This window comes from Scyliorhinus torazame, chromosome 21, assembly GCF_047496885.1.
Source record: "Scyliorhinus torazame isolate Kashiwa2021f chromosome 21, sScyTor2.1, whole genome shotgun sequence".
Taxonomy (NCBI): domain Eukaryota; kingdom Metazoa; phylum Chordata; class Chondrichthyes; order Carcharhiniformes; family Scyliorhinidae; genus Scyliorhinus; species Scyliorhinus torazame.
This window is the reverse complement of record NC_092727.1, coordinates 61521707-61545950: the sequence shown is the minus strand read 5'-3', so window position 1 is coordinate 61545950 and position 24244 is coordinate 61521707. Positions and strand designations below refer to the sequence as shown.

General features: G+C 46.9%; 1 protein-coding gene across 3 annotated transcripts in view; it reads left to right on the top strand.

Annotated features, from left to right (window-relative positions):
• The window catches only part of acad8 (acyl-CoA dehydrogenase family, member 8), a 181238-nt gene that overhangs the window by 119158 nt on the left and 37836 nt on the right, over window positions 1-24244 (top strand). For all 3 annotated transcript variants that reach the window (XM_072486865.1, XM_072486863.1, XM_072486864.1), the window contains exons 5-7: window positions 16679-16755; window positions 16914-17051; window positions 18354-18489. In XM_072486865.1, coding sequence (XP_072342966.1) covers window positions 16679-16755; window positions 16914-17051; window positions 18354-18489 — 351 coding nt within the window. The remainder of the gene's footprint in view (window positions 1-16678; window positions 16756-16913; window positions 17052-18353; window positions 18490-24244) is intronic.

Here is a 24244-nt window from a genome sequence, read left to right as displayed (position 1 = left end):
CCCTCCTTGGTGATAACAATCCTCTCAAGGTCCTCACCTGTCATAGCCTCATTTCCATCAGTCACTGGCATGTTATTTGTGTCTTCCACTGTGAAGACCGACCCAAAAAACCTGTTCAGTTCCTCAGCCATTTCCTCATCTCCCATTACTAAATCTCCCTTCTCATCCGCTAAAGGACCAATATTTACCTTAGCCACTCTTTTTTGTTTTATGTATTTGTAGAAACTTTTACTATCTGTTTTTATATTCTGAGCAAGTTTACTCTCATAATCTATCTTACTCTTCTTTATAGCTTTTTTAGTATCTTTCTGTTGCCCCCTAAAGATTTCCCAGTCCTCTAGTCTCCCACTGATCTTTGCTACTTTGTATGTTTTTTCCTTCAATTTGATACTCTCCCTTATTTCCTTAGATATCCACGGTCGATTTTCCCTCTTTTTACCGCCCTTCCCTTTTGCTGGTATAAACCTTTGCTGAGCACTGTGAAAAATCACTTGGAAGGTTCTCCACTGTTTCTCAACTGTTTCACTATAAAGTCTTTGCTCCCAATCTACCTTAGCTAGTTCTTCTCTCATCCCATTGTAATCTCCTTTGTTAAAGCACAAAACTCTAGTGCTTGATTTTACCTTCTCACCCTCCATCTGTATTTTAAATTCCACCATATTGTGATCGCTCCTTCCGAGAGGATCCCTAACTATGAGATCATGAATCAATCCTGTCTCATTACACAGGACGAGATCTAGGACCGCTTGTTCCCTCGTACGTTCCATTACATGCTGTTCTAGGAAACTATCGCGGATACATTCTATAAACTCCTCCTCAAGGCTGCCTTGACCGACCTGGTTAAACCAATCAACATGTAGATTAAAATCCCCCATGATAACTGCTGTACCATTTCTACATGCATCTGTTATTTCTTTGTTTATTGCCTGCCCCACCATAATGTTACTATTTGGTGGCCTATAGATTACTCCTATCAGTAACTTTTTCGCCTTACTATTCGTGATTTCCACCCAAATTGATTCAACCTTATCCCCCATAGCACCGATGTCATCCCTTACTGTTGCCTGGATGCCATCCTTAAATAACAGAGCTACACCACCTCCCTTACCATCCACTCTGTCCTTCCGAAAGGTTTGATACCCTCGGATATTTAACTCCCAGTCGTGACCATCCTTTAACCATGTTTCAGTAATGGCCACTAAATCATAGTCATTCACGATGATTTGCACCATCAACTTATTTACCTTATTCCGAATACTACGAGCATTCAGTTAAGTACACTTATGTTGGCTTTTTTACCTCTGTTCTGAATCTTAACACCTCGATCAGTAACCTCTCCTAAGTTATATTTCCTCTTAACCTTTCTCCTAATTTTCCTTGTCGCTGAACCCATATCTTCCTGTAACAACCTGCCGCGTCGCTTACCATTAATGTTTTCACTTCCCGTTTTATTTCTTTTAGTATTCCTGGTCCTATTCACTGAGCTCCCCTCAGTCACTGTACCTTGTACTGTCGCCCTTTTTGATTTTTGACTATGGCTTCTCTGCCTTACACTTTCCCCCTTACTGCCTTTTATTTCTGTCCCTGTTTTACTACCTTCCAACTTCCTGCATCGGTTCCCATCCCCCTGCCACATTAGTTTAAACTCTCCCCAACAGCTCTAGCAAACACCCCCCTGGGACATCGGTTCCAGTCCTGCCCAGGTGCAGACCGTCCAGTTTGTACTGGTCTCACCTCCCCCAGAACCAGTTCCAATGTCCCAGGAATTTGAATCCCGCCCTCTTGCACCATCTCTCGAGCCACGTATTCATCCTCTCTATCCTGACATTCCTACTCTGACTAGCTCGTGGCACTGGTAGCAATCCTGAGATTACTACCTTTGAGGTCCTACTTTTTAGTTTAACTCCTAGCTCCCTAAATTCAGCTTGTAGGACCTCATCCCGTTTTTTACCTATATCGTTGGTGCCTATGTGCACCACGACAGCTGGCTGTTCACCCCCCCCCCCCCCCCCAGAATGTCCTGCAGCCGCTCCGAGACATCCTTGACCCTTGCACCAGGGAGGCAACATACCATCCTCGATTGCGTCCGCAGAACCGCATGTCTATTCCCCTTACAATTGAGTCCCCTATCAATATAGCCCTGCCATTCTTCTTCCTGCCCAGCTGCGCAGCAGAGCCAGCCACGGTGCCATGAACCTGGCTGCTGCTGCCTTCCCCTGGTGAGCCACCTCCTTCAACAGAATCCAAAGCGGTATATCTGTTTTGCAGGGAGATGACCGCAGAGGACACCTGCACTGCCTTCCTACTCTTGCTCTGTCTCTTGGTCACCCATTTACTATCTCCCTCAGTACCTTTCACCTGCGGTGTGACCAACTCGCTAAACGTGCTATCCACGACGTCCTCAGCATAGCGGACGCTCCAAAGTGAGTCCATCCGCAGCTCCAGAGCCGTCAAGCGGTCTAACAGGAGCTGCAACTGGACACACTTCTTGCACGTGAAGGAGCCAGGGACAGTGGACGAGTCCCTGAGCTCCCACATCGCACACGAGGAGCATGACACAGGTCTGATATCATAGAATTTTTTACAGTGCAGAAGGAGGCCATTCGGCCCATCGAGTCTGCACCGGCTCTTGGAAAGAGCACCCTACCCAAGGTCCACACCTCCACCCTATCCCCATAACCCAGTAACCCCACTCTACACTGAGGGCAATTTTGGACACTATGGGCAATTTAGCATGGCCAATCCACCTAACCCGCACATCTTTGGACTGTGGAAGGAAACCGGAGCACCCGGAGGAAACCCACGCACACACGGGGAGGATGTGCAGACTCCACACAGCAGTGACCCAAGCCGGAATCGAACCTGGGACCCTGGAACTGTGAAGCATTTGTGCTATCCACAATGCTACCGTGCTGCCCCATCTCCTGCCATGTCTTAAACTTTGGGTTAACTTCAACAATTTCAATTTCCCCCCCCAAAAATTAAATAAATAAATAAACAACGAAGAAAAAAATAAATAAATATACCAATGAAAAGAAACAGAAAAACAGAAACTACAAAAACAGTCACAAAAAGCACTTCCTCCCCACCCAGCTTTGAATTCCCACCTCGATTCAAATTCCCAAACTCACTCTTAGCTGTGTCTCACTCCTGGCTCTGTCTTCTCTGGCTCACTGGGGGAACTCACTGGGAGTGAGTTTACAAGTGGCTCTTTTTAAACTGTCCTGAATTGACTCCCCTCCCCCACCTGCTTTTAGATCAAAGTAGATTAAAGTGACTGACACTTAACTGCCAACCAGTTATGTGAGTGGGTGGGGCAGCCCTTGTTAACCTACACTGCACAATACTACACAGTTCAATCAGGTAACTCATCACCACTTTTTCAAGGGCAATTAAGAATGGGCAATAAATACTGGCCTAGCCTGCAGCGCGCACACCCCATGAAAGAACAAATCAAATTATTTTCCTCACTTTTTAAATGTTTTTATTAATGTTTTTACATTTTATACACTGTACATTCAACAACGTTATGTGCACTGGTTACAATATAAATTCCAATGGTACAGTCCCAGTCTGCTCAACCTCTCCTCGTAATCCAACCCCTTCAGCTCTGGGATTAACCTAGTGAATCTCCTCTGCACACCCTCCAGTGCCAGTACGTCCTTTCTCAAGTAAGGAGACCAAAACTGAACACAATACTCCAGGTGTGGCCTCACTAACACCGTATACAATTGCAGCACAACCTCCCTCGTCTTAAACGTCATCCCTCTAGCAATGAAGGACAAAATTCCATTTGCCTTCTTAATCACCTGTTGCACCTGTAAACCAACTTTTTGCGACTCATGCACTAGCACACCCAGGTCTCTCTGCACAGCCCCATGTTTTAATATTTTATCATTTAAATAATAATCCCTTTTGCTGTTATTCCTACCAAAATGGATAACCTCACATTTGTCAACATTGTATTCCATCTGCCAGACCCTTTCTCATTCACTTAGCCTATCCAAATCCCTCTGCAGACTTCCAGTATCCTCTGCACTTTTTGCTTTAGCACTCATCTTAGAGTGTCATCTGCAAACTTGGACACATTGCCCTTGGTCCCCAACTCCAAATTATCTATGTAAATTGTGAACAATTGTGGGCCCAACACTGATCCCTGAGGGACACCACTAGCTACTGATTGCCAACCTGAGAAACAACCATTAATCCCCACTCTTTGCTTTCTATTAATTAACCAATCCTTTATCCATGCTGCTACTCTCCCCTTAATGCCATGCATCTTTATCTTATGCAGCAACCTTTTGTGTGGCACCTTGTCAAAGGCTTTCTGGAAATCCAGATACACCACATCCATTGGCTCCCCGTTATCTACCGCACTGGTAATGTCCTCAAACAATTCCACTAAATTAGTTAGGCATGACCTGCCCTTTATGAACCCATGCTGCGTCTGCCCAATGGGACAATTTCCATCCAGATGCCTCGCTATTTCTTCCTTGATGATAGATTCCAGCATCTTCCCTACTACCGAAGTTAAGCTCACTGGCCTATAATTACCCACTTTCTGCCTACCTCCTTTTTTAAACAGTGGTGTCACGTTTGCTAATTTCCAATCCGCCGGGACCACCCCAGAGTCTAGTGAATTTTGGTAAATTATCACTAGTGCATTTGCAATTTCCCTAGCCATCTCTTTTAGCACTCTGGGATGCATTCCATCAGGGCCAGGAGACTTGTCTACCTTTAGCCCCATTAGCTTGCCCCTCCTTAGAGATAACAATCCTCTCAAGGTCCTCACCTGTCACAGCCTCATTTCTATCAGTCACTGGCATGTTATTTGTGTCTTCCACTGTGAAGACCGACCCAAAAAACCTGTTCAGTTCCTCAGCCATTTCCTCATCTCCTATTATTAAATCTCCCTTCTCATCCTCTAAAGGACCAATATTTACGTTAGCCACTCTTTTTTGTTTCATATATTTGTAGAAACTTTTACTATCTGTTTTTATATTCTGAGCAAGTTTACTCTCATAATCTATCTTACTCTTCTTTATAGCTTTTTAGTAGCTTTCTGTTGCCCCCTAAAGATTTCCCAGTCCTCTCGTCTCCCACTAATTTTGCCACTTTGTATGCTTTTTCCTTCAATTTGATGCTCTCCCTTATTTCCTTGGATATCCACGGTCGATTTTCCCTCTTTCTACAGTCCTTCCTTTTTGTTGGTATAAACCTTTGCTGAGCACTGTGCAAAATTGCATGGAAGGTTCTCCACTGTTCCTCAACTGTTTCACCATAAAGTCTTTGCTCCCAGTCTACCTTAGCTAGTTCTTCTCTCATCCCATTGTAATCTCCTTTGTTTAAGCTCAAAACACTAGTGTTTGATTTTATCTTCTCACCCTTCATCTGTGTTTTAAATTCCATCATATTGTGATCGCTCCTTCCGAGAGGATCCATAACTATGAGATCATGAATCAATCCTGTCTCATTACACAGGACCAGATCTAGGACCGCTTGTTCCCTCGTAGGTTCCATTACATACTGACCCTGGTATCTGTGCAGCTTGGCAATAGCTGCCTTCTGCTGCTCCCCCGCCATGCGTTTCGGCTGGAGCGACATGAATGAAAATGAAAATCGCTTATTGTCACAAGTAGGCTTCAATGAAGTTACTGTGAAAAGCCCCTAGTCGCGACATTCCGGCGCCTGTTCGGGGAGGCTGGTACGGGAATTGAACCGTGCTGATGGCCTGCCTTGGTCTGCTTTAAAAGCCAGCTATTTAGTCCAGTGTGCTAAACCAGCCCTGTTGATCTCTGGCGGTTTGGGGAAACTGTCTCTCCCCATTAGGTGGGAGAGGCTGTTTGAGGGTAAATTCACATTTGGCATGTGGGAGTCTTTTAAGGAGCAGTTGATGGGAGTGCAGGATAGGCATGTGCCGATGAAAAGGAAAGACAGGATTCAGGAACCGTGGATGACCAGGGAAGTTGAGTCTAGTCAAAAAGAAAAAGGATGCATACGTGGGGTCTAGGCAACTAAAAACAGATGAAGTACTTGAAGAATACAAGGAAAGTTGAAAAGAGCTCAAGCAGGGAGTTAGGAGAGCAAAATGGGGTCACGAAATGTCCTTGGCAGGCAGGATTAAGGAGAATCCCAAGACATTTTATACATATATTAGGAACAAGAGGGTAGCTAGAGAAAGAGTTGGTCCACTCAAGGACAAAGGTGGGAAATTATGCATGGAACCAAAGGAAGTAGGTGAGATCCTTAATGAGTACTTTGCATCGGTATTCACAAAGGTAAGGGACACTTTGATTGGTGGTATTTCAGAGGGATATGTAAATACTTGAGAAGATGTTATTACGAGGGAGGAAATGTGTTAAAAAGCATTATGGTAGAGAACTCTTCAGGGCCAGATGACATCTATCCCAGATTATGAGGGAGACAAGATTAAATTGCTGGGCCTCTAACAGAAATCTTTGTTTCCTCGTTGACCACAAGTGAGATCCCAGAGGATTGGAGGATAGCCAATGTTGTCCCGTTATTTAAGAAGGGTAGCAAGGAATACCCGGGTAATTATAGGCCAGTGAGCTTGACATCAGTGATAATGAAATTGCTGGAAAAGATTCTCAGAGATAGAATCTATGCACATTTGGAAGTGAATGGTCTTATTAGCGACAGACAGCATGGTTTTGAACGAGGGAGGTCATGTCTCACTAATTTAATTGAATTTATTGAGGAGGTGACAAAAATGATTGACGAGGGAAGGGTTGTGGATGTTGTCTACATGGGCTTTAGTAAAGCATTTGGCAAGGTCCCTCATGGCAGGCTGATGCAAAAGATTAAATCACACGGGGTCAGAGGTGAACTCGGATTCAGAACTGGCTTGGCCATAGAACGAGGCAGTTTTTTTTACACAGGGTAGTGGTTGCCTGGAACTCTGCCAGAGGAGGTGGTGGAAGCAGGGACGATAGTGACGTTTAAGGGGCATCTTGACAAATACATGAATAGGATGGGAATAGAGGGATACGGACCCCGGAAGTGCAGAAGATTTTAGTTTAGACGGGCCGCATGGTCGGCACAGGCTTGGATAGCCGAAGGGCCTGTTCCTGTGCTGTTCTTTTCTTTGTTCTATTGAAGACCGAGGGTAGCAATGTAAGGGTGTTTTTCCGAATGGAGGTCTGTAACTAGTGGTGTTACGCAGGGATCGGTACTGGGATCTCTACTGTTTGTAATATATATAAATTACTTGGAAGAAACCTTAGCTGGTCTGATTAGCAAGTTTGCGGATGATACTAAGATTGCAGGAGTTGTGGATAGTGATGAAGATTGTCAGAGAATACAACAGGATATAGATAGGCTGCAAAATTGGGCGAAAAAATGGCAGATGGAATTTAACCTGGACAAATGCGAGGTGATGCATTTTGGTAGATCCAATTCAGGTGGGAGCTATAAAAAAAAAATGGCAGAACCATCAGGAGCATAGAGACACAGAGAGATCTGGCGTGCGGGACCACAGTTCAATAAAAGTGACAGCACAGGTGGAAATGGTGGTAAAGAAAGCATATGGCTTGCTTGCCTTCATCGGATAGGGTATCGAGTATAAAAGCTCGCAAATTATCTTACAGTTATATACAACGTTAGTGAGGCCACATTTGGAATACTGTGTCCAATTCTGGTCACCACAGAAGGACGTGGAGGATTTGGAGAGAGTACAGAAAAGGTTTACCAGGGTTTTGCCTGGTATGGAGGTTATTAGCTATGACGAGAGATTGGATAAACTGGGATTGTTCTTAGCGAGATGGAGGCTGAGGGGCAACTTGATGGAAGTTGATAAAATTACGAAGGGTACAGATAGGGTAAACAGTTGGAGGCTTTTTCCCGGGGCGAAAATGACAATTACAAGGGGGCACAAGTTCAAGGTGAGGGGTGAAAGTTTCAGTGGAGATGTGCGGGGGAAGCCTTTTTACACAGAGGGTGGTGGTGGCCTGGAATGCACTAACAAGTGGTTGAGGCAGATACATTAGCGACCTTTAAGACTTAGCTGGACAGACACATGAACAGGCAGGGTATAGAAGAATATGGGCGGCAGGGTATAGAAGAATATGGGCAGTTGATCTAGATAAGACACATGATCGGCACAGGCTTGGAGGGCTGGAAGGCCTCCTCCTGTGCTGTGCTGTTCTTTGTTCTAGGTTGCCCAGCATTTGGGCCACGTAGTCGGCCGGATCCCTGCCCTCGATGTCCTCTGGCAGGTCCACAATTCGGATATTCTGCCGCCTTGATCGATTTTCTTCGTTCTCCACCTTTCTTTTCAGGCTTCCCTGGATTTCCATCAACTTCTTTGATTTCGTCCTCCAGAGCGATGATTTGGTCACTCTGGTCCGACTCCATGCCATCGAGAGTCATCTGCATGGTGGCCAGCGCCTCCGCCACATTGACTGCCGCCTTTATTTTGTCTTTAATGTCGTCTCTCATCTCCTTCAGTTTCCTGGTGAGGGACGTCTTCCAGCACATCCCCGTCACCGGAAGTCTATTTTCCCCACTGTTTACTACACTTCCAATTTTTCTGTTATCTGCAAATTTCAAAATTGTGCCTTGTACCCCAAATCCAAGTCAGTAACAGAACATTGGAGATATTCCATTCTGTATATCCCTCCATTCCACCATAACTCTCTTCACTTTCCTTCAGCCAATTCTGTGTCCATGCTAAAGCTGCCCCTTTGATCCCATGACCCTCAATTTCGCTGAAAGCTTCTTGTATAGCAATCGATTAAATGTCTATTGAAAGTCCATACACACATGGTCAACAGCGCTCTCTGAATTCACTCTCTGTTACCTCATCAAAACATGCAATTTTATGTTAGATCCTTTATTTTTATCCACTTTTGGGATTTGTGCCTCACTTGAGATGATGGTGGTAAGTTGCCTTTTTGAACTGTTACTCTCCATGTGGTGTGAGTCTGGGAATACCAGGCGTCTGACCCAGTGAAGCAACGGCAATATAATTTCGAACCAAGATGATGTGTGACCTGAAAGGAACTCTCAGGTGCTGGAGACCCGGTGAATTTGTTGCTTCTTTCCTTCTAGGTAGGTCGAGATCAGGGATTTGGAAGATGCTTTGCAAGTTGCTGCAGTGCATCTTATAGATAGTTGATGTGCTATCATGCATCTATGTTTGTCCAGATGGTTGTTAAGTTTTTGTCGGGTATTGTTTCTAAAAGCCTCTCCACCAATGATGTTAAACTGACTGGCCTGGAGTTGCCAAGTTTATTCTTCCCTTTTTTGAACAAGGCAGAACATTTTGTGCCCGTCACTAGGGGACGCAAGTTCAAGGTCAGGGGCAGGAGGTTTAGGAGGATTTGAGGAAAAATCTTTTTTTACCCAGAGGTCGGTAACATTCTGGAATGCACTGCCTGGGAGGGTGGTCGAGGTGGGTTGCCTCACATCCTTTAAAAAGTGCTAACAAATGCGATTAGGTAGGCAGGTCAGTGAAGACTCGATGGGCCGAAGGACTTCTATCTTTATTACTATTAATAAAATATATTTTATTCAAATTTTTTTCGGTCAAACAAGAACAGTACAGGATTTTCCCCTTTTTACAACTTTAAAACAATATAAATAATAATGACCGTTTTTAACAAATAAATAATATATTAACTAAACGGCAACTGCCAGCAACAAAATAATAACTCTCCAAAACAATGAAGTCCCACATGCCAGTATAAATAGCTAATATACAAACAACTATAGGAAACCCCTGAGGGCCTGCGTGGGCCCTCCCCCCGCCTCCCCCCCCGGGTTGCTGCTGCTGCCTTCCCCATTTCCCTTATCTTTCTGCGAGGTAGTCAAGGAGCGGTTGCCACCGCCTGGTGAACCCTTGAGCCGAACCTCTTAGTGCGTACTTTATCCACTCCAATTTTATAAATCCTGCCATGTCGTTTATCCAGGCCTCCACGCCGGGGGCTTAGCTTCCTTCCACATAAGCAATATCCTTCGCCGGGCTACTAGGGACGCAAAGGCCAAAACATCAGCCTCTCTCGCCTCCTGCACTCCCGGCTCTTCTGCAACCCCGAATATAGCCAACCCCCAGCCTGGCTCGACCCGGACCCCCACCACCTTCGAAAGCACATTTGCCACCCCCACCCAGAACCCCTGTAGTGCCGGGCATGACCAAAACATGTGGGTGTGGTTCGCTGGGCTTCCCCGCGCATCTCCCGCACCTGTCCTCCACTTCAAATAATCTACTTAACCTTTCTCCAGTCATATGCGCCAGTCATATGCGCCCTATGTAGAACCTTGAATTGTATCAGGCTGAGCCTGGCGCATGAGGACGAAGAGTTTACCCTACTTAGGGCATCTGCCCACAGCCCCTCCTCGATCTCTTCCCCCAGCTCCTCTTCCCATTTTCCCTTCAGCTCATCCACCATGATCTCCCCCTGGTCTCTCATTTCCCTGTATACATCTGACACCCTACCATCCCCCACCCATGCCCCCGAAATCACCCTGTCCTGAATCTCTTGCGCCGGGAGCTGCGGAAATTCCCTCACCTGTTGCCTCGCAAAAGCCCTCAGTTGCATATACCGAAATGCATTCCCCGGTGGCAACCCATATTTTTCCGTCAGTGCTCCCAGACTCGCAAACGTCCCGTCTAGGAACAAATCCCTCAATTGCACAATCCCTGCTCTCTGCCAGACTTTAAATCCCCCATCTATCTTCCCCGGGACAAACCTATGGTTGTTCCTTATCGGGGACCTCCCCGAGGCACCCGTCACTCCCTTATGCCGTCTCCACTGCCCCCAGATCTTCAGTGTTGCCACCACCACTGGACTTGTGGTGTACTTTTTCGGGGAGAACGGTAAAGGCACTGTCGCTAATGCTTGCAGGCAGGTTCCCCTACAGGACGCCATCTCTAGTCTTTTCCACGCCGCTCCCTCCCCTTCCCCCATCCACTTGCATACCATTGATATATTGGCGGCCCAATAATAGTCACTTAAGCTCGGCAGTGCCAGTCCCCCCCTATCCCTGCTACGCTGCAGAAACCCCCTCTTCACTCTTGGGGCCTTCCCAGCCCACACAAAGCTCATAACGCTCTTATCCACTTTTTTGAAAAAAGCCTTGGTAATCATCACAGGGACGCACTGGAACACAAAAAGAAATCGCGGAAGGACCACCATTTTGACCGCCTGCACCCTACCCGCCAGTGACAGTCCCATCTCCTAAAATCCTCTTCCATCTGCTCCACCAATCTTCCTAAATTAAGCTTATGCAACGTTCCCCAGTTCCTGGCTATCTGGATCCCTAGGCACCGAAAATCCCTTGTTACTCTCCTCAGCGGCAAATCATCTATTCCCCTGCTCTGTTCCCCAGGGTGCATCACAAACAGCTCACTCTTCCCCATATTCAGTTTATATCCTGAAAATTCCCCAAACTCCCTGAATGTCTGCATTATCTCGGGCATCCCCTCCACTGGGTCCGCGACATACAACAACAAATCATCCGCGTATAATGACACCCGGTGCTCTTCTCCTCCCCTAAGTACTCCCCTCCACTTCCTAGAGCCCCTCAGCGCTATGGCCAGTGGCTCAATTGCCAACGCAAACAGTATCGGGGACAGGGGACACCCCTGTCTTGTCCCTCTATATAGACGGAAGTAGTCAGATCTCTGCCTGTTTGTGATCACACTTGCCACCGGGACCCTATATAAAAGCTGAACCCACCCAATAAACCCCTCTCCAAATCCAAATCTCCTCAACACTTCCCACAGGTAATCCCACTCCACTCTATCAAATGCTTTCTCAGCGTCCATCGCCACCACTATCTCCGCCTCTCCCTCCGGCGGGGACATCATCATCACACCTAGCAGCCTCCGTATATTAGTGTTCAACTGTCTCCCCTTAACAAACCCAGTTTGATCCTCGTGAACCACCCCTGGGACATAATCCTCGATCCTCGTCGCCATCACCTTGGCCAAGAGCTTGGCATCTACATTCAGAAGGGAGGTAGGCCTGTAAGACCCGCACTGCAGCGGGTCTTTGTCCCTCTTCAGGAGCAACGATATCGTCGGGGGCAACGTCCCCCTTTCCCTGGCCTCGTTAAAGGTTCTCGTCAGAAGCGGGGCTAGTAGGTCTATGTATTACCTAAAAAATTCCACCGGGAACCCATCTGGTCCCGGGGCCTTCCCTGCCTGCATGCTCCCAATCCCTTTTACCACCTCCTCCACCTCAATCTGTGCTCCCAATCCTGTCCTCTCCTGCTCCTCCACCTTCGGGAATTCCAGCTGATCCAGGAAGTGCATCATTCCCTCCTTCCCTTCCGGGGGTTGAGCCTTATACAGCCTCTCATAAAATGCCTTAAACACCCCGTTCACCCTCTCTGCTCCCCGTTCCATCTCACCCTCCTCGTCCCTCACCCCACCTATCTCCCTCGCCGCCCCTCTCTTCCTCAATTGTTGGGCCAGTAACCGGCTCGCCTTCTCTCCGTACTCATACTGTACTCCCTGTGCCTTCCTCCATTGTGCCTCTGCCCTGCCCGTGGTCAGCAAGTCAAATTCCGTATGCAACCTTCGTCTTTCCCTGTACAGTCCCTCATCCGGAGCCTCTGCATACTGCCTATCGACCCTCAAAATTTCTCTCAACAATCGCTCCCTCTCTTTACTCTCTTGTTTCCCCTTATGGGCCTTTATGGAAATCAGTTCCCCTCTGACCACCGCCTTCAGTGCCTCCCAGACCACTCCCACCTGAACCTCTCCATCATCGTTAATCTCCAGGTACCTTTCGATACATCCCCTCACCCTTACACACACACCCTCATCCACCAACAGTCCCATATCTAATCTCCAGAGTGGGTGCCGTTCCTTTTCCTCTCCTACTGCCAGATCTACCCAATGTGGGGCATGGTCCGAGATGGCTATGGCCGAATACTCCGTCCCTGTCACCTTCGGGATCAGTGCCCTTCCCAGGACAAAGAAGTTTATCCGAGAATACACCTTGTGGACATGAGAGAAGAAGGAAAACTCCCTACTCCTGGGCCTAGTGAATCTCCAGGGGTCTACTCCTCCCATCTGCTCCATGAAGTCCTTAAGCACCTTGGCCGCTGCCGGCCTCCTCCCGGTCCTAGACCTGGACCGGTCCAGCCCTGGATCCTGCACCGTGTTGAAATCTCCCCCCATTACCAACTTTCCCACCTCCAGGTGCGGGATACGCCCCAGCATACGCTTCATGAAGTTTGCATCATCCCAGTTCGGGGCATATACGTTCACCAGAACCACCGCTTCCCCTTGTAATCTGCCACTCACCATCGCGTATCTACCCCCACTGTCCGCTACTATGGTCCTCGCCTCAAACACTACCCGTTTCCCCACTAATATAGCCACCCCTCTATTTTTCGCATCCAAGCCCGAATGAAATACCTGTCCCACCCATCCTTTACGTAATCTGACCTGATCCGCCAGTTTCAGATGCGTCTCCTGTAGCATGACCACATCTGCCTTTAATTTCTTTAGGTCCGCGAGTACCCTTGCCCTCTTAATCGGCCCATTCAGCCCCCTCACATTCCACGTGATCAACCGGGTCGGGGGGCTCTTTACGCCCCCCCCCCCCATGTCGACTAGCCATCCCCTTTTTTAGACCAGCTCTTCACCCGGTTCCCACGCTCCCGTTTGTCCCCCCAACGGTGTCCTCCCGTCCCGACCACCCCGCCCCATAACAGCTCCCCCTTTCCCTTAGCAGCAGCAACCCAGTTAACCCCCCCCCCCCTCCGCTAGATCCCTTTCTAGCGTAATTGCTCCCCCCATGTTGCTCCCAGAAGTCAGCAAACTCTGGCTGACCTCGGCTTCCCCCGTTTATCCTTGGCCCCCCATTGTGTAAGGCCCCCTCCTTCCTGCACTCCCTTTCCCGCCGCAATTACCATAGCGCGGGAACAAAGCCCACGTTTCCCACTCGGCCCCGCCCCTAATGGCGCAGCTCCCTCTCTCCTTCCCCACCGTCGCCCACAGTTCACCATACCCCCCCCCCCCCCCCCAAACGAGGGGAATAGAGAAAATTTCTTCCCCCTTCCCATCCCATACAATCCCCCCACTACTTTATTACAGAAACTCTTTCTCTCTCCAGTCTAGTCCAACTTCTCCTCTACAATAAATGTCCACGCCTCTTCTGCCGTCTCGAAGTAGTGATGTTTCCCTTGGTGTGTAACCCACAGTCTCGCTGGCTGCAGCATTCCAAATTTAACTTTCTTTCTATGTAGCACCGCCTTGGCCCGATTGAAACTCGCCACCTCCGCACTCCAATCCTGGTACACGCGGATCACCGCATTCTCCCACCTGCAGCTCCGTGTCTTTTTCGCCCATCTCAGGACCATCTCCCTGTCCTTATAGCAGTGAAACCTCACCACTATGGCTCAAGGTATTTCTCCTCCCTTTGGTCTTCGCGCAAGGACTCGATATGCTCCCTCCACTTCCAAGTGGCCCGTCGGGGCCTCCGGTCCCATTAACGAGTGAAGCAATGTGCTCACATATGCCCCGACGTCCGCCCCCTCTGCACCTTCGGGAAGACCCAAAACTCTTAAGTTCTTCCTCCTCGAGTTATTCTCCAGGGCTTCCAGCCTCTCAACACACCTTTTATGCAGTGCCTCGTGCGTCTCTGTCTTCACCACCAGGCCCTGTATTTCATCCTCATTCTCGGCAGCCTTTGCCTTCACATCACGAAGCTCCAACTCCTGGGTCTTCTGTGCCTCCTTTAGCCCTTCAATCGCCTGTAGCATCGGGGCCAACACCTCCTTCTTCAGCTCCTCCACACAGTGCCACAGGAACTCTTGCTGTTCCGGGCCCCACACCGAACGGCCTCCTTCCGCCACCATCTTGCTTCGTGCTTCCCTTCCTTGCCGCTGCTCCTGAGGATCCTCTGCAATCCAGCCACTACTCTCTCCTTTCTCCATATATATCCGGGGGGATTCCCTTCGATTTCACCGCTCAATGGTTTTAGCCGTCAAAAATTGCCGTTGGGGCTCCTAATAAGAGCCCAAAAGTCCGTTCCAACGGGAGGTGCCGAAACGTGCGACTCAGCTGGTCATCGCCGCACCGCTTTATTACTATTAATAACCACAGTGTGCGAGTGTGCTCCGTGTATTAGACAAATGACCACACGAGTATTTTAATATAATCACAGTTTATTATTGAACATAGGATTAGTTCTATACTTAATAAATTACACGCTACTACACATTAGATTATATCTAGCAATTTAAATGACCTTTAGTTAACTTCCAAGTGACCGGCTTTGTGCAGGTTAGATAAGGCCTTTATCTGGTTCCCCACGTGTGGCGGCTGGAGGCTGTCTGGTTTGTCTAGGCTGAGTGTCGTCTTTCAGGTGGAGGTCGCGGGTCCTTGAACTTGGTTGCCCGATGTGCTGCAGTTGGTACACAGAAGCCGGTCCCAAAAGCGAGAGAATGTTGGTCGCGAAGTTTATCTTATCCTCCCATCATTTGTGCTCTTTTGGGCAGTCCCAGGTAGGGGTCCAATGGATCGATAGGATTTCTATCACCCTGATCGATTCTGGCCAATTAGGAGCGGATACCTTGATAGCTGGACAGGAACTAGTTATTATTGTCCAAGGCACGCAGGCACTTCCAAATAAGGTGAATAGGCGCCCCTGAGTCTGTTACTAATTTTAAGTTTCAATCTGAAGCCCATTGTCCTGGGGAGACCTGTGAGTGGTCTCTAGCAGGTGCAAGTTTCTGCATAAGTCTGAGTTGTTTACAATCCACACAGGCTGTGTCCTGTCTGTGTCCCAATCTGACCATAATTCCCATCATCCTTTGTGGGTGGCCATTTTAGATGGCCACAGTATTATTCTGTGATTCTGATTTGCAACACTCCAGTCCTCTGCCACCACCCCTCCATCTAAGGTGGATTGGAACAACCACCCCATTCTCGGTCTTCACTTTTAAAAAAAATTATTTTTGAAATTTACAGTACCCCAATTCATTTTTTCCAATTAAGCGGCAATTTAGTGTGGTCAATTCACCTAGCCTGCACATCTTTTTGGGTGTTGGGGGCAAAACCCATGCAAACATGGGGAGAATGTGCAAACTCCACACGGACAGTGACCAGATCCGGTATCCAACCTGGAACCTCGGTGCCATGAGGCAGCAGTGCTAACCACTGCGTCACTGTGCTGCCCTCTATCTTCACTTCTTCACCATCCCATCCAGAATGACTTGCTCAGAAAAGTGGAGTGGATATTTGACCAATAAAGATTTAACATGTTATGGGGGAAGGGTACATACGGTATTGTGCCTAAATGGATAGCTCTTTCAGACTGCCAGGCATGATGGGCCAACCAACAGATTTTATTATTCCATAATTTTGCTTCTTCTCCAATTGTGCCGTTACCGCTGCTCCTCTCAAAGATGTTGGATCATGGCAGGTGTAGTTCGCCATCCGAAACCGAGGCCAGTCTTAGTGGCAACTTTGCAATTATCAACTGAGTCTCCTAATGTTGTCCTTCTCCTTTTCTAGGAGTGACTCGGATTGAATTTTCTTTCTTCCTTGTGTCACTTCCTTTTAAAATATCTGAACCCTGCAGTGTTATATAGTTTTGTGTAAGTAACTACTGAAGGGTTTACAAATGGAGAAATTAGGTAAAAATGAAAAGCAAATCAGCGGACACCAACTGTAACATTGTCTGATTCCATCTAACAGGAAGTGGAAGTGATGCAGCTTCACTAATAACTACGGCAAAACGGGATGGAGATTGCTACATTCTCAATGGCTCAAAGGTAATAAATCATGAAGAGATGTTTGCTAAGGACATTTGATCGTTGCAGTGATATCCTGCAGTTATATTATTGTCTGATCAAATCTTTGCAAATGTCAGTATTCATGAAGTGCCAAACCTGTCACAGTCTCATCATTGGAACTCTCATTTCTCATTCAGGCTTTTATCAGTGGTGGAGGGGAAACTGATCTGTACGTGTTGATGTGCAGGACTGGAAACACGGGTCCCAAAGGCATTTCCTGCTTGTTGGTGGAAAAAGGTACACCTGGGCTCAGCTTTGGCAAGAAAGAGAAAAAGGTAAAAGGCTGCCAGCGTGGAGTAGAGTGGATTCCCTCCTCGTGGTACAGAGGAATGACAGTTGGTTCTGCACTACTGCAGTCTATGCAGATAGGACAAGTCCCTACAGATTTTGTTACTTGTGATGTCCTCGACCCATTCAGGTTGAATATCTGTGTCACCAATTAGTTGAGGGTCTCCATTCAGACTAGCTTACAGCAAAAGTAACAGACAAGAAAAATCCTTTTAACCCATAAAAGCTCTGCTATACCAACTCATTGACTAAAAGTTACTCGAAAAAAATACTCTGGCCAGGAGAGATCATAGAAAATTATTTGACAGCTTATTTCTGCACTCAACTATGTTAAACTCCAAAAAGCCAATTGGTGAAAATAGAACTAGAACCAATCTTTACACATTTCATCAATGTTTATTTACAGAGATTCACATTACAAGCATGTACTTCCTAATCCAAACCCCAGTTCCAGACTGATCCTATTTATAGCAACCAAGTAAATCCCTAGCTAATATTTGCTATTAGAATCCAATTAAACACAATGAATATAGAACCAATAACTTATATAGTTAGACTCACTGTGTTGAATAGCTAATGAGAATGTCTGATTACTTGTATCCTTTATGTTTAGTTGGCCTCTCTTGTTACTTCTGGCTTTTCAGGGAAGGTTCCCGGGGTGCTAGTTTCCTTCTGCTTTGGTATGATTCTGCGGTCAGGAATAGTGCAGTGACCAAGATACTGCCGCTTCTTTGGAACGCTCATCGAGCATTTTATGGAGGGATAAGCAGCAACAGAGGCACGGAGTGACGGAAAGCGATTAATAATAATTCAATCCAAATGCCTGCTTAGTTTTTTTTAAATAAATTTAGCGTACCCAATTCATTTTTTTCCAATTAAGGGGCAATTTAGCGTGTTCAATCCACCTACCTTGCACATCTTTGGGTTGTGGGGGCAAAACCCACGCAAACACAGAAATGCCTGCTTTGTTAAACACATCGCTTCTGATGGGAGGAACTGTAGATTCGATAGAGTTAAAAGTGGTGATCTCACCACAAAATTAAAATTCTCTTCCCTTTCCTGTGCTCTTTGCCGAACAAGAAAGCGCTTTCAAGTACCGGACTAAGTCAAAGATGGATTTAATCAACCAACCACAATGCAAATGTCTTAAAACCTGCTTACTGTCTTAAATTGTACATTGTACTTTTTATTAACCATGTCCTGTCTCTTTATTTGGGTTGATATGTTGATCCAATCCATCTATATGGTCTAAAAATGGTAATTGAGCAAACCTCTCTATCTTGTTTAAGGTTGGATGGAACTCCCAGCCAACTCGAGCTGTGATATTTGAGGACTGCGCTGTTCCTGTTAGTAACTTGATTGGAAAAGAAGGTGATGGATTTTCCATAGCAATGAATGGATTAAATGGCGGAAGAATCAACATTGGTAAGAATACTTGAGAGCTAAAGAAATCAGTGGGCAACCTCGGGGCCTCTGCTGGATGGTTCCTCTTCTCCTTCATTGTATGGAAAGCCGTATTCTAACCCATACTTCCCAGTCTTTAACTTCCTTCAACAGTCACTGGAAAGTCTCCAGCAATATGTCCTGGTACAATTAATTGAGATTCATAGAATCTTACATCATGGAGGGAGCTTGTTTGCCCATCCTACATATTCTAGATCTTTGGCAGAGCTCTCCAATTAGTCCCATTCCCCTGTTCTTTTTGCCCTCCAGTTTTCTTATTTCTCCAATTTCCTTCTAAAAGGTCCTATTGAATCTGCTTCCACCGCCCTTTGAAACTTTGTTTCATCCGTTGTAGAATAGAAGGGATATTTCTACTGGGTTTTGTTGCAGAAGGTTTGTAGATTCTGATGTTTTAAAACATGCAATGTGAAGCAAGGCGTATAGTCTAAAGTAATGTTTACTGGATAGGAGCTAAGTGCCAGCAAGCAGACCCACAAACTCAATTTCATAAGAGAAGCATTGGGGAAGCTGGATGTCTGGGTGGCTGTGCCAAGTTCCGGATGCAGACAGGATGCTGGGTATACCTCTGCTGCAGCTTACCATTGTGCCAAGTTAGTGAGCAGGCCCACAAAACCAGTCCACAGCTTGATGTGCTCTTGCAGTTAGTGCTGGGACCATGCCCTGATGCTGCAGTAACGTTGAGCCCAGAGTAAGTCCACTATCTAAAATAATGGATAGTTTATTTTTATTTTTTCATGGGAAGTGGGTGTCACTGGCAAGGTCAGAATTTATTGCCCATCCCTAATTACCCTTGAAGATGGTAGTGGGCTGCTTTCTGAAATCATTGTAGACCACTTGGTCTAAGTATATCCATAATGCTTTTCGGGAGGAAATTCCAAGATTTTGCTGTTGGGGAGGGTTTAAACTAATGTGGCAGGGGGGTGGGAACCGATGCAGGAAGCCGGAGGGAAGTAAAATGGGCAGTAAGGGGGGAAAGTGAAAGGCAGAGAAACCAAAGTCAAAAATCAAAAAGGGCCACAGTACAGAGACTCTGGAGAATTCAGTGAATGGGTCCAGTAAGGCTAAGATAAATAAAACAGAGGGAGAGTGTTCAAAACATGACCAGACAGGCGGTCTGAGAAAAAAGGGCAGAGAGCAAGGGAAGTCTAGATTAAGCTGCATTTATTTCAATGCAAAAGACCTGACTGGCAAAGCAGATTAATTCAGGGCATGTATGTGTACATGGAACTGGGATACTGTGGCTATGACTAAAATATGGCTAAAGAGGGGCAGGACTGGAAGCTCAATGTTCCAGGGTACAGATGCTATAGGAAAGATAGACCAGGAGATAGAGAGGAGGGGGAGTTGGGTTTTTGATTAGGGAGAATAGCACAGCAGTATTGATATATATCTGAGGGTTCACCCACTGAATCTATATTGGTAGAACTGAAAAATAAGAAGTGAGTGATCACTTTGATAGGATTGTATTACAGGCCCCAGAATAGTCAGCAGGAAATTGAGGAGAAGTGTTAGTGAGGGATCATAGGACCATAAGACATAGAAGCAGAATTAGGCCACCCGGCCCATCGAGTCTTTTCCGCCATTCATGGCTGATATTTTTCTCACCCCCATTCTCCTGCCTGCTCCCCATAACTCCTGATCCCCTTATTAATCAAGACCCTATCTATCTCTGTCTTAAAGACACTCAGTGATTTGACCTCCACAGCCTTCTGCTGCAAAGAGTTCCACAGATTCACCACCCTATGGCTGAAGAAATTCCTCCTTATATCTGTTTTAAACGATCGTCCCTTTAGTTTGAGATTGTGTCCTCTGCTTCTAGTTTTTCCTACAAGTGGAAACATCCTCTCTATCCAGGCTTCGCAGTATCCTGTCATTTCAATAAGATTCCCCCTCATCCTTCTAAACTCCAAAGAGTACAGACACAGAGTCCTCAACCGTTCCTCATACGACAAGCTGTTCATTCCAGGGATCATTCTTGTGAACCTCCTCTGGACCTTTTCCAAGACCAGCATATCTTTCCTTAGATACGGGGCCCAAAACTGCTCACAATACTCCAAATGGGGTCTGACCAGAGCATTATACAGCCTCAGAAGTACATCCCTGCTCTTGTATTCTAGCCCTCTTGACATGAATGCGAACATTGCATTTACCTTCCTAACTGTCGACTGAACCTGCACGTTAACCGTAAGAGAATCGTGAACAAGGACTCCCAAGTCCCTTCGTGATCTGCTTTCCGAAGCATTTCCCCATTTAGAAAATAGTCTATGCCTAAATTCCACCTTCCAAAGTGCATAACCTCACCCTTTTCCACATTGTATTTCATCTGCCACTTCATTACCCACTCTCCTAGCTTGTCCAAATCCTTCTGTAGCCCCCTTGCTTCCTCAATACTACGGGCGGGATTCTCCGTCCCCCCACAGGGTCGGAGAATCCCCGGGAGGCGGCGCGAATCCCGCCCCGATGCCGGCTGCCGTATTTTTGGGCGGGAGCAGGATTCCCGCCACGCTGGTTGACAGTGACCCCCCAGCGATGGGCCGGGTGGCCGTCCACTTTTGCCGGCGGGATGTGGCAGGTGGGTATACGTGGGAGGTCCGAGGGTTGGCCACGGTGACCTGGCCCGCAATCGGGCCCACCGAGCTGCGGGCGGGCTTGTTGTGTGTGGGCACTTCTTTCTTCTGCACCGGCCCCTGTAGGGCTCCGCCATGGCTGGCGCGAGATCACGCCGGTCCTTCAGCGCATGCGCGAGCTCACCCCATCCTTTCGGCTCCGGCTGGAGCGGTGGCAACCCCTCCGGCATCCACCTAGTCCCCGGAAATGCGGAGAACTCCGCACTTTCGGGGGATGTTGACGCCGGAGTGATTGGCATGGGGACTTAGTCCCCAGAAGGGAGAATCCCGGCCTACTTGTCCCTCTACAGATTTTTGTATCATCTACAAACTTTGCAACAGTGCCTTCAGTTCCTTCTTCCAGATCACTTTAGACCAGTGACAATAATTCCATTAGTTTTAAGATAGCTATGGAGAATGATAGGTCTGGCCCAAAAGTTAAAGTTCTAAATTGGGGCAAGGCCAATTTTGATGGTATCAGACAGGAAGGCTCATGATATTTTGGCCTTCATTGCGAGAGGTTTCGAGTATAGAAGCAGGGATGTGTTGCTGCAATTATACAGGGCCTTGGTGAGGCCACACCTGGAGTATTGTGTGCAGTTTTAGTCTCTTCTCTGAGGAAGGATGTTCTTGCTCTCGAGGGAGTGCAGCGATTCCAGGGATGGTGGGACTGTCATATGAGGAGAGATTGACTAGGTTGGGATTGTTTTGGCTGGAGTTCAGAAGAATGAGGGGGGATCTCATAGAGACTTATAAAATTCTAATAGGACTAGACAGGGTAGATGCAGGGACGATGTTGCCAATGATGGGCGTGTCCAGAACCCGGGGTCACAGTCTGAGGATTCAGGGTAAACCATTTCGGACAGAGATAAGAAGACATTTCTTCACCCAAAGAATGGTGAGCCTGTGGAATTCATTACCATAGGAAGTAGTTGATGCTAAATCATTAAATATTCAAGAGGTGGCTAGATATAGCACTTGGGGAGAATGGGACCAAAGGCTATGGGGAGAAAGCAGGATTTGGCTATTGAGTTGGATGATCAGCCATGATCGTGATGAATGGCGGAGCAGGCTTGGAAGGGCCAGAAGGCCTCCTCCTGCTCCTATCTTCTATGTATCTATGTATAGAATTTTGATAAGGTCGCAGATGGAATATTGCGCACAATTCTGATCACCACACTACCAGAAGGATGTGGAGGCTTTGGAGAAGGTACAGAGGAGGTTTACCAATGTGTTGCCTTTTCTGGAGGGCGTTAGCTCTGCGGAGAGGCTGAATAGACTCGGACTGTTTTCATTTGAAAGGTTGAGGGGTGACCTGATAAAGGTCTACAAGATTATGAGGGGCATGGACAGAATGGATGGGCAGGCACTTTCCCAGAGTGGAGGGGTCAGTCACCAGGGGTCATCGGTTTAAGGTCCATGGGACAAAGTTGAGAGGAGATGTGCGTAGCAGGTTTTTTACGCAGAGGGTGGTGAGTGTCTGGAACGCGTTGCCAGGTGAGGCTGTGGAAGCAGATACATTAATGGCGTTCAAAAGGCATCTTGACAAACACATGGATAGGATGAGTAGAGAGGGATGCGACACCAGAAAAAGCTGAGGGTTTTACCCAAGGTTGGTATCATGACCAGTACAGGCTTGGAGGGCCAAAGGGCCTGTTCCTGTGCTGTATTGTTCTTTGTTCTTGCTGCAGGATTTATAATTAAGATTGATAAAAGGAAACTGTAAGAAAATTAAATAAAACAGGGAGTTCACGAGGACACCTGTCTGAAGAGATTTTGAGATTCAAATTAGCATATGAGTGAGAAAAGCAGGTGTTTACTTATGTGACTAGGGGAAAACAACAGGGTACAGAAGAGATAACTTCAAAGCAGAGAGGTAAATAAATTGACATGTGTGTGCTAAAAGCTGACTCCACAGGTGGATAACATCAAAGGTAAAAAATAATAGATCCATAAAATAATGACTGGGGTAGGGGACACACAGTTGCAGCTACCATCACAATCACACCCTGCTGCAGAAACTGTCTTCCGAAAAGAAGTAGCAGATACCACTTCACTGAAACTGAAGTTGATTACTTGTCCTCCACAATTCACAACTGGATGTGGCACAAGTGCAGAGCTTAGATCTGATCCGTTGGTTGTTGAATTGCTTAGTTCTGTCTGTTGTCTGCAGCTTATGCTGTTTGGCATACAAATAGTCCTGTGTTGGAGCTTCACCTCATTATTAAGTATGCCTGGTGCTGCACCTTACATTAACCGTCCTACACTCTTCATTGAATCATTGGTGATCTCCCTGGCTTGGTACAGTGTGTGTGTGAGGTCAGTGAGGGTTGCGGGAGAAAGGAGAGGGAGAGAGAGAGAGAGAATGCTAGGACATGAGGTTTGATTGTGTCTGATAATTCTGTTACTGTTGATGGCCCACAGCACTTCATGGTTGTCCAATCATGAACTGCTGGATCTGTACGAACCATTTACCACGGTAGTGTGCCACACAACACAATGTAAACTTGGGACTTCCTCCCCACAAGACCTGTGTGGAGGTCACTCCTACTGATGCGGTGATGGACATGCACATCTGCAGCAGGCAGTTTGGTTATCTTGAGGTCAAGTATGTTTTTCCCTCTTGTTGATTCCTTGCCACCTCCCACAGACCCAGTCTAGCAGCTTTGTCCTTAAGGATTCAGCCTGTTTGTTCAATAGTGATGCTACGGAGCCACTCTTGGTGATGGAGACTGAAGTCCCTCACCCAGAATACATTCTGTGCCCTTGCCTCTCTCAGTGCTACTTCAAAGTGGTGTTCAACTTGGAGGAGTGCTCATTTAATGTGATGGTATGTGGTAATCAGTAGGAGTTTCCTTGCCCATGTTTGACCTGAGATTTCATGGGGTCTGGAGTCAATGTTGAGATTTCCCAGGACAATTCCCTCCTACTGTATACCACTGTGATGATCTTTATTAGTGCCACAAGTAGGCTTGCATTAACACCGCAATGAAGTTACTGTGAAAATCCCCTAGTCGCCACATTATGGCGCCTGTTCGGGTACACTGAGGGAGAATTCAGAATATCCAGTTCACCTGACAAGCACGTCTTTCGGGACTTGTGGAAGGAAA